Source organism: Anastrepha obliqua, chromosome 3 (genome assembly GCF_027943255.1).
Source record: "Anastrepha obliqua isolate idAnaObli1 chromosome 3, idAnaObli1_1.0, whole genome shotgun sequence".
In the NCBI taxonomy this organism is placed as follows: Eukaryota; Metazoa; Arthropoda; class Insecta; order Diptera; family Tephritidae; genus Anastrepha; species Anastrepha obliqua.
Genome location: NC_072894.1, coordinates 87,710,840 through 87,727,065, shown reverse-complemented (window position 1 = coordinate 87,727,065; position 16,226 = coordinate 87,710,840). Strand labels below are relative to the sequence as shown.

Below are 16,226 nucleotides of genomic sequence, written 5' to 3'. Positions count from 1 at the left end.
CTTTAAGCGGGGATCCTCCAGATCAGCCGGACGTAGCTGGTCAAGCTCGTTTGCTAAAACGGCTGTTTCAGCTGGGATATTGGGACGTATTGCCTGGATCCTTCCAACAGGAATGAAGCGAGCCGCAGCGGCTGTGAGCACCTTGTGGATTTCGTGTTCGCCTACGCGCACATCGGTGGGGATGGGTAGAGCAGTAATGATGCCCTCTGTAAATTCCCCGAAGCCGGCCCAATTAGCTTTGTTGAAATTAATGTATGACTAGTGATTCGCGGAAACAAATTCAGCAGGTCTCTCAATCGAGATAATAATGGGCAAGTGGTTTGAGGCAAGCGATAGCATAGGTATTTATGGCTTATCCTATTTATCAGACCAGTGCTAACAATTGTTATATCAGGCGAACTGCTGCAATTGCCCACTACCCTGGTGGGGGCGTCGTCGTTCACTGTACTGAAAGTCGAATCGTCTATCTGCTCTGCCAATTAATGTCTTCTACGATCGTTTGGCAGGCTTGAATGCTAAAGATTGTGATGTGCATTGGAATCACCTACTACCAATCGCCGGCTGAGCAATCCAAACACGGCGGCGAGAAGCTGCTAAGGTGCATTCATTGGCTTCTATGCAAAATATGTTCGGATTTTAAGTGTGCTCTGCCCAATCCACAAGAAGGATTAGTCTTCTAAATATCGCGTATAAGGTCCGAGGAAACGTATTGCATGAAAGGCTGAGCCCACCATCAACCAACTGATTGGACCTTATCAGTGTGACTTTCTTCTTTTTAATTGACGCGATAATCGCTTACGCGATTTTTTCCGAGTTTAACAAACCGTGCCATTCGTTTCTTTCTCGTGCTAACCGGCGCCAGTTGGACACACCAAGTGAAGCCAAGTCCTTCTCCACCTGATCTTTCCAACGCAGAGAAGGTATTTCTCTTCCTCTGTTAGCACCAGCTGGTACCGCATCGAATACTTTCAGAGCCGGAGCGTTTGTCTCGGACGAAATGACCCAGCCAAAGAAGCCGATGGATCGTTCTGCGCTGAACTATGTTTATTTCATCGTAAAGCTCATACAGCTCATCGTTCCATCGCCTGCGATATTCGCTGTCGCCATCGGACGCTTCATCGGATATTGCGTCATACGTTAGGACAGGCATGGTGAGAGCCTTGTGGAGTGTTAGTTTTGTTCGTCGAGTGAGCACTTTACTACTTAGTCCAAAGTAGCACTTGTTGGCAAGAGAGATTCTACGTGGGATTTCAAGGCTGACATTGGTATCGGTGTTAATGCTGGTTCCTAAATAAACGAAGTCTCCTACAACCTCGAAATCATAACTGTCAACAGTGACGTGAATGCCGATACGCGATTGCGCCGACTGTTTGTTTGATGATAGGAGGTACTTCGTTCTGTCCTCGTTCACCACCAGAAATGACGTTTGATGCTGCTCCACATGGCATTCGTATTATAGTTGTTATCAGGAGTTTCAATTCTATGTAACTTATTCAATATGAGTAGTTTCAGTTTTTTTTTTCAAATTTCGGATCCGTCGAAATTTTTACTTGCGGGACTTTAGCATCGCGCGGAGCAAATATCTTGAGTTTAATTTCAGTAACTATAGGGTGGGCCATGTAAAATTTGTTTTTTGAATCGGCTATAAAAAAAAACTAATCAATATTTTTTCAAACTTTTTTTTTTATTTTGAAGATTGAACATTGTCATTTATAAATGAAAAATAATATCGTTCAAATGACTGCCACGACTGGCTTTACAGTAGGGCATTGGATCAACCCAAGTTTTAAGCACATGTTCGATTGTTTGGGCTCCAATTTCATGAATGGCAACTTCGATTTTGTGTTTTAAAGCATCAATCGTCTATGGATGGTTCGCATAGCATTTGTCCTTAACGGCTCCCCACAAAAAATAGTCCAACGGGCTTAAATCACAGCTACGAGGCGGCCAATTGATATCGGAATTCAAAAACGGTAGCCAAAAGTTCGAGTGTAACTTTGGCAGTGTGACAAGTTGCACCGTCCTGTTGAAACAAAATGTCGTCCATGTCATCCTCTTCAATTTTTGGAAACAAAAACTCGTTGAGCATGTCACGGTAACGCTCGCCATTTACGGTAACCGCGGCTCCTATCTCATTTTCGAAAAAAAAATGGCCCGATGATGCCATCAGACCAAAAACCGCACCAAACAGTGACTCGTTGTGGATGCATTTGCTTCTCTACAGTAACGTGTGGATTTTTTCTGAGCTCCAAATCCGACAATTTTGCTTATTGACGTAGCCACCGATGTGAAAATCAGAAAAGAAGAAGAATATTCACCACTTTGGAAATAGGTTTTCAATATTTTCCAATTTTGTTCAAGCGTATAGCGTCCCGTTTCGTAAATGTCAAACCTTTAAGTAAATTATGAACACATTTGACATCTCATTTGTGTTACCATTCTCAAAAAAAATAGTTGGTTTAAAAAGCAAACGCTATATGGTCCACCCTGTAATAGAGTGTGATCGCTGCCGATATCAGCAAAGCGCTTATTTCGAACGTCGTTGATTATGCTAAACAACTTTCAACTAACACATATGTGGTGAATTTGAGTTTCTGTACCAACACGTGAAGATAACCAAATTATTTCGTGACAGTTTTTATCAGTTTTACTACCGTCGATTTTAGAAAGATTTGCTAATATTTACTCTTAAAGAAAGTCCACCACGTATGCGTGGCCTGCCATCTGGCATACCTGAATAAACGAAGAGTCCACCGTTAGCAATTCGTTTTTCACCTGAGCCATTCCACCTCGTTTCGCTTAATCCAATTTTATATAGTTGAAAAGCATTTTACACAAAAATTTTTCAAAATTTTACAAACTATTTTATTTTGTTGCTTTATTTTCTTGTTTTTTAATAGGTGTCAAAAAATCATGAAATTCGAATAAATTTTAGCAAAAAGTATTAAAACCTGCATAACTTTGCTCCAAATAACTCATCGAAAAACTAAAATTAACGCTAACACCTTTGCGATAATAAAGCATAGCATGCTAACTTACAAAATCCGCTAACGACATGAAAGATCGAAAAGTTAACTTTGGGTACCCCACTTGGGAAAAGTTGACTCAAAATGTACATATGTGCGTCTTAAGAAGAAATTGGGATCGGGCTAAAGCTCATATATGTTTTGTATATCATATTTCACTAAGTATTCGTGCAACAAAAAATGTGGACCTTTTATCAAACCGTCTGCAAGGCCTTCGTTATTCCTTTAAAAAATTTTTGAACTCGTTTTTTTTTTTTATTTTTGGTCCAAGAAATATTTAATAACAAAATAATACAATTTTTATGTTGTTTCTAAGTGATTTTTAAATTCTTTACACAATTTATTCCTGAAATTTAATAACTCTTTATATGAATGTATAGTGACATTAATAACAACTCAATTACATCTCTTAATAATACTTAAGCAAAATAAAATTATATCACTTGTGAAAGAAAAATATTCAATTAGAAATCGAGTGAGGATATCCCAAAACGACGGAACTACAAGAATTCTACAATTCAATTGAGATTGAAAAGTATGCACAAAAGTAATCTAAACTGTTCCTATTCACTCACTGCATTGCCAATACTTTGAAATGATAGACGATTTTTCTATATTTACACAACCATTTAGACGAACAAGCATGCACCATTAGTATGCGAATCATTTTTGTTGTAACAATCCCTTAATCAATCCTCTATACAAAATTACTCAATAAATAAGATATTTGGCTCAATATACAAATTATTTAGTATTGGTCAAATAGAAAAGCGACAACAATTTGTTAAAATGCAAACAAAACACATTTAAAAAAAATTCACCTTATTCTGTAGGAAAAACATTGCGAAATTCTGGAAAAAAACTATTTTGATACCTTTTCACAAAATTTAATTAAAGAAGTTTCAATATTTAGTGTATGTAAAGAAAAACCAAATAAGGAAAAAACTACAATTTTCTAGGTAAGATAAAAAGAGTTATTAAATATCAACAATAAATTGTTTAAACAATTTGAAACGCTTTCAAAAACAACATAATAATACATTTTTTTGTTATTGAAACATTCTTAGGCAAAAAAAAAAAACAATGAGATAAATATTTTTGTTTTTATAACAAATTTACGGAAAAGTGCATTTTTCTTATGGGAATTCAATGATAATTTTCAAACGGGTAAATATTAAATAAAAATAAATAAAATAATAAATGGCAAATTTCTAGTGAATAAGATATATTTAGGAGGTAGTATCAACCGACGTAGCCGAATGGGTTGGTGCGTGACTGTCATTCGAATTTCGAGTATATACTTATATACATATATACCAAAAAAAAAAACTTTTGTTGGCCCATCCTAATGCGTATGTGGAAAACAACATCAAGTAAGTAATATGGTATACTTATGTATACGTAAGTATGTGCATATATACATATATATTTTTATGACTGTAGAACTAAGAAAAATTGATGAGATCTACCACATACTTTTGTGATATATATTGTACATATGTATGTATATAAATATTTTTCATATATAAATACAAAAATGAGCTTTTAAGTGTTTTTACAAACGGGAGAGAAACACTACTCTGCGGCTGAGAGTTGCTAACAATCGTTGAAAGCGTTTAAAAGCACGTTCACTTCCGACCAATGTTTTCAGTGTCCGTTTAGATTCACACCTATGTGTACAGACGTGCTAGTGCAATTAGTAAAAGATACATTTAGTGAGCAAAGCGCGCGCATTAATTGAGGTAATCAAACTTTTTAAATTTATAGTTACCTTATTTCGTTTTTGGTGACGAAACTAGTGTGACTGAAAAACGAAATTCAAGTATAAACAAACGATCAAATTAGAAAAGTAGAAAACGAGTTTAATTTGTGTGTTGTGCATCAGAAGAAAAGTGTAGTAAACAAATAAATATATGCATTTTAAATTAATAAGAAATAGTGCGCAGTAATGACGCAAGAAACAAATGTTATACACTTATGAAAACACACGCATAAAAGCACCTAACAGTCGGATCGATGCCAATGCATTTAGATATGATTGTATTTAGCAATACAATTTTCAAAAAAAGGAAAGAAGATCTTCAATATTTAGTCAAAATAATATAACGAGTGCATACTATTTATATGCGGAATAAAGCTTAGACATCTTGTATGTTTCAACACTTAGTTTGATACAATTTGCAGTGAATAATTAATAATTTCGTGGTTCTTATAGGAAAGAATTTCTTATATTAGAATGATATTAATTTCTAATAATCCACTTTATGCATTTGTAATAAATTAAAAGTGTGTGTGTATGGGATTCAACTAATTCGGTTTGGATACTTTGTAAGATGTTAACATTTTACGAAGTAATTTCACAAAATTTCTAAAAACCTGTTTATCTTTCGATTTACGCTGCAGTAAGAATTTATATTCATAATTGTTTCTAGTATTAGTCGTACATATGTATAGTGAAAGCTAAAAGTGATATACGTATGAAATAATAATTTTTCAATTCTTTTACTTAAATAACAACTTCATAACTATTAAAACGTTATGTCATAAATCTTAATATATGCTTAAATTAGCCCTTGGCCGCCACACCTTCAATAAGTCAATCGAAATCAAGTGTTTATATCATGCGTGGCAATGTAGAAAGGTTGAAGTTTTTGTATTGATTTTTATATTAGATTAATAACTATACATAAATAAAATTTTACTTTTATTAATGATATAAGGTAACTATAGTTCATTTCGAGAATATTCCTATTACCTGCTATCATAGAATTCTCATCTTTTCAAATGGGTTTGAAGTACAGCTTATCTGGTTTTTTCACTCTCCATACTTGAAAATACAACTTATATACACCGCCTGAATTGATAACACCAAACTGCACGAATTTACACAAGGAAAAATTAGATTTTCTTATTGATCTAGTTATAATGAGGATACAATGAAATATATATATATAATTGGCGCGTACACCCTTTTTGGGTGTTTGGCCGAGCTCCTCCTCCTATTTGTGGTGTGTGTCTTGATGTTGTTCCACAAATGGAGGGACCTACAGTTTCAAACCGATTCCGAACGGTAGATATTTTTATGACGAGCTTTTTCATGGCAGAAATACACTCGGAGGTTTGCCATTGCCTGCCGAGGGGCAACCGCTATTAGAAAAATGTTTTTCTTAATTTGGTGTTTCACCGAGATTCGAACCGACGTTCTCTCTGTGAATTGCGAGTGGTAGTCACGCACCAAGCCATTCGGCTACGGCGGCTGCCAATGAAAATTATATGCTAGTTATAATACAGCGCTTCTTTCTGGTTGCGTTAATTTTCAACAAAATATTATTTGTTTACTATTTTATGCCAACAAAATTGTGGAAAGAGGAATGCAGTGAAACCTCGATGTAATGAGCCTTGGTAAAATGAAAAACTCAATATAACAAAATTTTTGCTGAGTACCCACAAAAAACCTCATTGCTACGAAATTTTCCAAACAAAAATACTATATAGATATAACTCGTGTTCCATAGATTTTGTGATATTAATACATTTGTCAGTCTTATTCTTCACCATTTTCAATCTGTCGCTATAAAATTTACTTCACGTCATACAGGGTGGCTGATGAAAGCCGCTACCAAAAAAAAATTGAATAACTTTTTTTCTTTTTAAGTTATCTGTTCCATTTTTGTTTTAATTTGCAGATTGATCTTTAGAATTTATTAAAATGGATAACTGGGACACGCAAACAAGAATTTGGATAGTCCGCCGCTATCACGCACTGGAGTCCGTAGTTTTGGTACAGAGAGAGTACAGGCGGATGTTTGGCGGCGATCCCCCGAGCAGATGGACCATAATGAGACTGATGAATAATTCTGCTGTAGCTGCAGCTATACAAAGCAATCCAAGGGTTTCAACAAGAAGCTTATCTGCTCAACTTGGTGTCAGCCGACAGTCTTTGCAAACAATAATGCACAAAGATTTAGACTTTTTTCCCTACAAAATTCAAATGGTTAACAAACTGAATGCAGCAGACTTGCCGATTCGCTTGGAATTTTGCCAGAAGATCCTGCAAATGGTGGAAGAAGACCAAAACATGTTAAACTGCCTTTTCATGTCTGATGAGGCCCATTTCGATTTAAACGGCAATGTGAACAAACAAAATTGTCGAATATGGAGTACTTCTAACCCACAGATACTCCACGAGACGGAATTGCATCCTCTTCGCGTGACAGTGTGGTGTGCGGTTTCTTCACGCTGTATTGTCGGGCCTTATTTTTTTGAAGAAAATGGTCACACCGTTACGGTTACTGGAGACCGTTATTTGAAAATACTGAAAGAATTTTTCTATCCAGAACTACGCCCAAAGAGAATTCCTTTCAACTCTGTGTGGTTTCAACAAGATGGGGCAACGTCTCACATAGCCCAGACTGTTATGACAGAGTTGCGACGAAAATTTCCCAATAAACTGATTTCAAGAAACTCCGAATTTCGTTGGCCCCCCAGGTCGCCTGACCTTACTGCACCTGACTTTTTCTTGTGGGGTTTATGTAAACAAGAAGTTTATAAAACAAAGCCAACAAATTTGGATGAACTAAAACAATCCATTCGGGCAACAATTGCGGCTATTCCTGTCGCAACTCTCAAAGCAGCAATGAACAACTTTTTACTAAGATGCCGCACTTGTGTCAACGAGCATGGGGGACATTTAAATTCAATTATTTTTAAAACTAGTCAAGCTACATTTAATAAAATTTAATGACCTTCAACTTGAAAGAAAAAATAAATGAATTCCATACACTAAAAAAAAAGTTATTTGAGTTTCTTAATGTAGCAAAATTCATCAGCCACCCTGTATTTTGAATTTTGATAACCATGTTTATTTTCGATGTGATAATTTACATCACCTGGTTTATTATACTTTATGCAACACATACTTTATTTTTTTCCTCCGGTTTTCATATGCATCATTGCAATAACAAATTGGCTGAAAAGTCCCAGATCTAACACGTTTTCTTTTATTCAAAATTACCTTTATGCATTAACGTAATTTCCATCAAGAACAACGAAATCATTCCAGCGCCGCTCTAACATTTCTATGCCACTTTTGTAGAACGATTTATCTTTTGCCTCAAAGTAGGTTTCAGTTTCAACGATAACCTCTTCATTCGATTCGATGCGGTAAGAAATTTACCGGCAAACACTTTTTTTGGGTCTGCAAACAGCCAGTCGTCGATGGGAGCCTAATCTGACGAATACGGTGGTTGCTTCCACGCAATTCGAAATTCTATATATGTAGTTTAGCCATTGTTTTGATAAATTTGTGACTGACTCGGTTTTGGTCAACGGTGAGCAAACTCACTTTGAACAGAGTTTTCTCATAATCAAATACTCGTGCAATATAAAGCCAACACGTTCTTTTGATATATTTATGATGTTAGCTCACGCACGCAACATCACTTTTCGATCATTCAAAACGATTTTGTGAATTTTTTTAATATTTTCCGCCTCATTTGAACAAGCATTTTGAAATCAGCAAACCATCGTTTTATTATTGTTTCTGATGGAACGGAGTCCCCATAACACTTTTCAAGCCATTGCTTCGCTTGAACGGTATGTTTCCCCATCAAGAAGCAGTGTAAAATTAAAACACAAAATTTTTTTTCGTTCCATTGTTTTGAAAATAACAAAAGTAGAGTCACTCTTAGCAAAATAACTCATGAACGAATCAAAAGAATATCATGAAATTTTAACAGGTTTAAGGTTAGTACTAACTGAAAAAGAGGTGAATGCAGTAAAACTGGTGTCATCTATGTGTTAGGTCGGGGCCTTTCAGCTCATGTATGTTGCAGAATAAATTTTTATTTATGTATCATATATATGTATATGTATGTACATCTTATATTTGTGCAAACATACAGATGCATGAACGAATATATGTACGTACACACACTGTACGGATGCAAAACGTGGCTCCTTCCGAAAACCCCAACTTTATTTTTCGCGATTTTGATAACCACAAAACAAAATGAAGAGAAGTTACTTATTTCTAAATATTCAGTAAATGGCTTGGTGATTTTGAGATTTTAAGAGTTGTGATTTTTAAATTAAACAAACTAATAAAAATAGAGCTCGATTTTTTTGCGTTTTTTGCCGATACAAAATAATTTTAGCTTTGACGCTTTGTTATTCCTTACTCAGTGATATCCCTTATCCCTTACTTCCTTGATAGCGAACTTTTGCCGATGAAATTCGCTCAGTTATTTGATTCTTTTAACAAGAATGATAGAAAAAATGATTGCACCTTCCGAATTCGCCGTGTCGAAAAGTTCATCTATAATATAAACAAACAAAAGGAAGGGAAATTACTTTTTTGTGGGGAGGAAGAGTAGACGAAAGCAATGGAAACAACCAAACACAAGAAGTTATACGCACACAGACATAATTTCTTGCCATGGCGTCATCCGCATAAAAACGCAAACAACTTCATTTGGAGGCTTTCACTATTTAACACAGGGCACTTCGTTTTCAGTAGTTTGATTAGTTTAAATCTCACAAATCACAATACTACCAAGCCATTCACTGAATTTTCACAAATATGTAAATGTATTGCGAAGGGAGCGGAAGCCAGACTTATAATCAATATTATAACACTTTTGTTAATTGTTATTGATGATGTTGGAGTTACTATATTTCGATTATTTATTATATATTGTTAGGTTAATGGACCCATCATTCATATCAAGGGAGGGCGAAAGTGAACGAATTGTTTCAAATAAAACAGTTCATTGTACTTTGCGCACTATCTTTTTTTTTTGTTGTTGTTGAGACCGGTGAACCCTATTGCCGCCAAAGCTGGCGGTATCAACGGTCAATATTTCTTTTTAAGTGAGGAAGGAACTGTCTTTACGGTGAATGACGAGGGCTATTAAGCCGTTTTTTTGTTTCGTAAAATTAATTATCTAGAAGCCAACGACATTTTTTTGAATAAGATTGTTAATTTATTGTACTGATCGAATGGACCATACAACATGTAGTCGCCGCGGACATATTATATTCAAAAAATAAATGCCATGAAATTATCTACCAGATTATAATAAACAAAATTCATTCCAACAATATTTCTTTTGTATTATCATTATAAGTTCTTTAAAAACACCCTTTATTTGAAAGCATTCCTCCGGCAGTAAAATATGAAAATAGGACGCTAAAAACCAAACAAAATGAAAAAAATTTAGTTTTCCAAATTTTTATTTGAACTAGAAAATAGTTTTTTTAACCTTATAAAGAGACTTAAAAAGCATTAGTTTTGTTCATAGAGAATGGGCTTTGTTATTCAATTGCCTACTTAGTCAAAATTGCACTTTTTGGCAAGTTAGATTCTCCATTAGATTTCAAGGCAAACAAGTGATACTTTGGACTAAGTAATCAATTGGGTAGTAAAGTCTTCTCTCGATGAGCAGAAATCTCATTTTATATGTCTCTCGTTATGTCTATCCTGTTGTATGACACCAACGGCCCTTGGAGTGGCCGATGGAAAGGTACTGGGGCGGATTGAAGAACCTTTGTGCGTTGACAATGACAAAGGCACCGGGACGTAAGTAGTTTTGACCATTCTTGAGCAAACAAGACATAGTTCATGGCGAGGAAAGTACCCTAAAATTTGCGGAAAACGTTGCCGATGAAAGCAGCGCAAATTTTTATGAATTCATTGGTTGTACAATTGACTCAGTTTACACCGAGCAAAACAGTGTTTTGAAAGAAATTTCCGAAGGCCGAAGTACTCGAGCAAAAGAAAATCGATGGCAAATTAATAAAATAAAAATAACAAGAAAGAAAAAAAAATAACCAGAGGATGGAAGAAATAAAGCGGTAGAAATTGGAAACGGTAAAATAGCGCATTATATTTATAACATGAAATTAATAAAGAAAATTTGTTGTTTTGAGTATCTGTTCATATTAAATATAGGTATGCATGTATGTATGTAGATGATTTATGTATGTAAACATATATGTGTTCAAATAAAAAACAAAGATCTAAAAGTCTAGTGCTAATTTATTAGTTATTGGTTTGTATGCCCAGCAATACAAAGATGTGCGTATACAAGGCAATACCTTCCATGAAATGCTTGAATCTAAGTAATGAATTTTAGGCAGTAAAATATTGCTGGAAATCGCTCTAGATAAAATGCTTAACTAAAAGGTTGAAAAAGGTAAAAAAAAATATTTGCTTCAGTTTTTTTGCACATATGCATAAAAATTTAAATAATTCAAAAATTAGGGACATTGTTAGAATCAGTGTATAGAAAAATGCTATACTTCCAAATTATTTTATGTATTATGACCTATGCAGCTGTTATTTCAAGATTTATTTTGATTTATTCTATTAATAAATATAACCACACTTCCCCTCCATTTACAGTGGTCTGTATTTGTATTCAGCATTTTTATTACCTACCATTTTTAGGTCATGACTTTCATGTTCGTTGACCATTATGTATAGGGTTGTTCAATAGGTGCTCTTCAACTTTTTTCCGATAGGGACGACGCAATATTTTTTATTTTTCGCTTGTCATTTGTAAACTTCATTAATATACATTTCATCATGGAACGTGCAAATTTTTTATGAAAATAATCGTTCTGTTGCTGCTACTTTAAGAGCATTACGGCCATTTTACGGTCCATTTAACAAGCCGTCCCGTTTTGGGGTTATGTGAAGTCATTGGTCTACAGTAACAAGCCGGCGACGATTTGTGAGCTCAGAGCCAATATTGCACGCGAAATTGCTGGAATTTCGGCCGATTTATGCAAAAGAGTGGTCGAAAATGGGGTTCAACGATTGGACTTCGTAAAACGTACACGCGGTGGTCATGCAAAAGAAATCGAATTTCATACTTAAATGTATATGTTCAAACTCGATAATAAAAAAAAAATTAGTTAAAAAAGTCAAACCATACATGCATACATACATATAGTATTGTATGTTACGGCTGCGACAAGTGTTGTGTAGCACACCGCAAACATTAGTTATTTGACTAAGAAACTTTGATGCATAAAGGAGAGCTTCTTAGAAATATCGGGATCGGCTTTTCAGCAAACCAATTGTGCGCCCAATTACATAGCAAATGGCATACGGTGAATTTCTGCAATTGAGTCATTACGCAACTTTCCGAGGCGTATCCAGAATCTGCCGAAATCCAGGTAATTCGAGCGTGGATCTTGCTAAGAAATTTCCAGGCATAACTTTGGTTCCAAATGAAGGAACATGGCTTGTATCTACTGCCAATATTTTTAATTGAATGCCTTTCCATATACATACATACAAACTTTCTGTAAAAATTTTCCATAGATGAAACTGTCTCCAGAGTAGAGTAGAGTTGACTATAATCGCAAATGCCGGTTACAGCATGCATATAGTGAAAAGTATTACCTTGAAAAAGGTGCTTCTACCAATGCTGACATATCATTCTTTAACTATTGTCAGTTGGAATGAGCCACTGCCTAAAAAACGAAGTATCGTCGTGAGTAGCGTATATATATACGAGTAGATATATCGATAGGGTTATGTGAAATAAATTTCTTTAATTAGTAAACTTACTTGTGATCTAGCTTTTGAAATATGCCCACAAGTAATTTTAAATTACGATTTTTTTGTTTTGAATACGAAATAGCACGCCTTCTAGACTCAACGCATTCAAAAATCATTGGTGCTGGAATGATGCAATTTAATTTAAATTTATTTTTATAAAAAATAAATAACTACTGCTAATAACAGCTGTTCTAAACGATTATGGAATCTCAATGAAATTGATTCAAAAACAATGAGAACTATTCTTAACAAAGCCGATTACAGTGAGTTCTCATTAAGTATATTGGCTCTGCAAAGTTTTTGACTTTTGTAGGCAATCACTTATGGGCTGACACTCACAGTCAGCAACTTTTGTCCACCCAAAAGAGGGGTCCGCTCAAAAGAGGATAATTTTTCCCTATGGCTTATTGTAGGAAAAAATGTCCGCTCAAGTGAAGTGTCCGTCTAGAGAGGCCAGTTATGAGAGTTTGCACTGTATTTGAATAGATATGTACGAGTATGTGTTTATTTCTATGTTCCTTTGAAAAACGAATTTTCATTCATCCGAATTTTTTACAGGCAATAAAATATGAATTTTCTAGTTAGTATAAAAGTTTTGAAATTTATAATTAATAAAAGAAAAATTTAAAGAAGCCCCATATATATGAGGCAATTGAGCAAAAGTATATTGTTACATGCATACATATGTAGGTACTAAAATAATTCAAGAGTAAATACCCAAATTATGAAAATCTTGCCTAACAAATGTATAAACAATTTGTCACTCTATCTTATTGTTTATTGAATGGCGTATTGTACAGAATAAGTGGTAATTACACCTAAGTTATTTGGGAAACTATTAAATACATAGAAGGTGATCCAACATGTTTTTTACTTAACTGTTGATTGGATGAAAAGTTTTATAAATAGTTCTAAATTAGCTAAGCTCATTTTTGATTTATATATTATATTTTTTCGTATTTCATGCAGATATGAGACTTTTAATAGCTGCTATCCTCGCGTTGACCAACTTTCAAATAATAGTCCGCGGTCAAGATGATTACTGTTTTGGCAAGGACACCGAAAGGCCTCAAACACGTCATTTCACCTCGAAGACTGCGTATCAGATAATCAAGGGAGCAAATATTGAAAGGGAATACTTAGTTCCAGGTTAGAAAGAGAAAAATATTTAATATATATACTAATTACATTAAAAGTGTGCGAAAATTGCTAACTGAATTCAGTGAAATTTATGTTAAATTAGCAATGGCAGGAAAAAAGCCAGAATGTCATAAATACATATATTAAATTTACTGTTTGGAAAACATAACACATGATTCAATTATTAAAGGTTCGGTCACTTCTGACATTAGAATTTTGACACTCCTTTACAGAAGGTTGCATTTAAGAAGGTGAAGAAAATGAAAAAATTTAATCTTTAGGAAAAAATTGTGGCAAAAATGTTTTTTACTTAAATGGAAACAAGCTGTGAACGGTTTAAAAATTTAATTACAAATAATATGTGAATGTAAATAACATGTTTTATTTCAAATGTACATAGCATGTATAAATCAATATACGGTACAAATGCAAGTTATTAGGGGAAATTGCCAACTGTGATATTAAAACAAAAATTGGTTATAAGGTTTAATATTATATTTTTATAAGGATTAAGTTATACATTATTTTAAGTTATATATTATTATATGAATTAATTTTTAAATTCGCGTAGTTGAGAAAATGAAGATGAAACTATTATGTTACCTAAAAAAACTTTGAGCATATTTACTTCTTACTTTACTACTTACTTTAAGTTTGGATTTTTGACCCCCCAAGTCACGATTACTCTTACAATACTAACTTCTTGACTATACGAGTACTACTTGTACTATACATGTACACTTTAATTTATTTGTGTAATTGTTTACTTAATTATTTTGGAAGAAAATTCTTGACTTTGGACACTTCTTCCACCCATGTGAAGGTAGGCTTATTTGAAATATGTTCGTTAATACCAGCTTTCTTATAATTAAGCTTGCAATATATTCCATCGCGTTCTCGTGGAGACTCCCAACTCTTCTCCCTACTTTAGCTATTTCTTTTTCTATAAATTTTACTTTACGTCCACTTTTACTCAACATTTCCAAGGGGAGCCAAGACGAATTCAACATTAGCTAAGGGAGCCAATACGAATTTATTAAAGGTGGTGAACGCTGAACGCTTATTTTCTGCCAATAATGAAATCAAGAATAATGCCAAGAAACTTATATATATATATATATATATAATTGGCACGTACACCCTTTTTGGGTGTTTGGCCGAGCTCCTCCTCCTATTTGTGGTGTGCGTCTTGATGCTGTTCCACAAGTGGAGGGACCTACAGTTTCAAGCCGACTCCGAACGGCAGATATTTTTATGAGGAGCTTTTTCATGGCAGAAATACACTCGAAGGTTTGCCATTGCCTGCCGAGGGGCGACCACTATTAGAAAAATGTTTTTTCTTAATTTTGGTATTTCACCGAGATTCGAACCGACGTTCTCTCTGTAAATTCCGAATGGTAGTCACGCACCAACCCATTCGGCTACGGCGGCCAAGAAACTTACCTTCAATATTTATACCATTGAGGGTATAATACACTTACATTATGAAGAATTTTGGTTTTGCTAGGACAAATTGAAGGACCTGAGGCATCGAATTTGGAAAATGTTCTCATTACTTCCGTATGATCATTGCATTTGGAGAATAACAATGCATTGTCTGCGTATATTTGGTGTGGGATAATTTCGTTAAAGGCTTTAATAAACAAAATGGCCGAGAGGTATGCGGGTTGCCATTATCGAGTAGAAAAATGGGAGAGCAGGAATTGGCTATAAATACAGGTAATTTTCTATTCGAGAGAAATAATTTGATAAAATTGTACAATTTGGGACCGATCTTCCACTTGTCGAGTTATCTGAGTACAGTGAGTTCCAATACTTTCAAATGCTTTTTGAAAGTCAAGTGAAAGCAGGGAGATGTGGTTTTTGTTGAAAAGCGCGTGTGAGATAAAATGGTCAAGGTGTAATAGGACATCTGTGGTGCTTGTCCCTTTTTGAAGACGACCTGGTTAAGGTGGATGAGTTTGTTTGAGTGGGCGTACCAGGTTAGTCTGGAAGCGATTATCTTCTCCATTAATTTGCCTAGGCAGGGAAGGAGGGAAATTGGACGATAGCTGTTAACATCGCAAGGTGATTAACCGGGTTTTAGAAGGGAAATTACTGCGCTTGTTTTCCATACGTGCTGACCTGTGTAGAGAATATTGTGGAAATGCTTGATGACACAGGATATTTTGTCGACGCTGGGTGTCTGGCCTTTTGCGGCGGACAAAGCAAGTTGGAGTTCAAAGAGAGATATGTCGGATTCTAGGAGTCTGGTGGAGTAAGATAGATTAGATGATAAATTCGGGAGGAAAAGTGGAAGGCAAATTCTTAGAAAAGTGGCAGGCAAATTCTTGAGATATATCCCAAGGATATAGGAGATTGCCATGAGAGGAATTAAGGGAGTAAATTTGGGAATCGCAAAGCATTGTAGTGAGATTTTTTATGTCTGCCCATATTTTCTTAGGGTCGGATGACGCAGATATGTTGCTGGTGAACTTTTAAAAACAGTG

At 34.9% G+C, this 16,226-nt stretch overlaps 1 protein-coding gene across 2 annotated transcripts in view; it reads left to right on the top strand.

Moving 5' to 3' along the window:
- Window positions 1-4,682: 4,682 nt before the first annotated feature.
- LOC129241749 (multiple inositol polyphosphate phosphatase 1) overlaps window positions 4,683-16,226 on the top strand; it is a 32,918-nt gene continuing 21,374 nt past the window's right edge. For both annotated transcript variants that reach the window (XR_008582158.1, XM_054878248.1), the window contains exons 1-2: window positions 4,683-4,768; window positions 13,567-13,746. Coding sequence is in view for 1 of the 2 variants with exons in the window: in XM_054878248.1 (XP_054734223.1) it covers window positions 13,569-13,746 (178 nt within the window). In the remaining variant the exon portion in view is untranslated. The remainder of the gene's footprint in view (window positions 4,769-13,566; window positions 13,747-16,226) is intronic.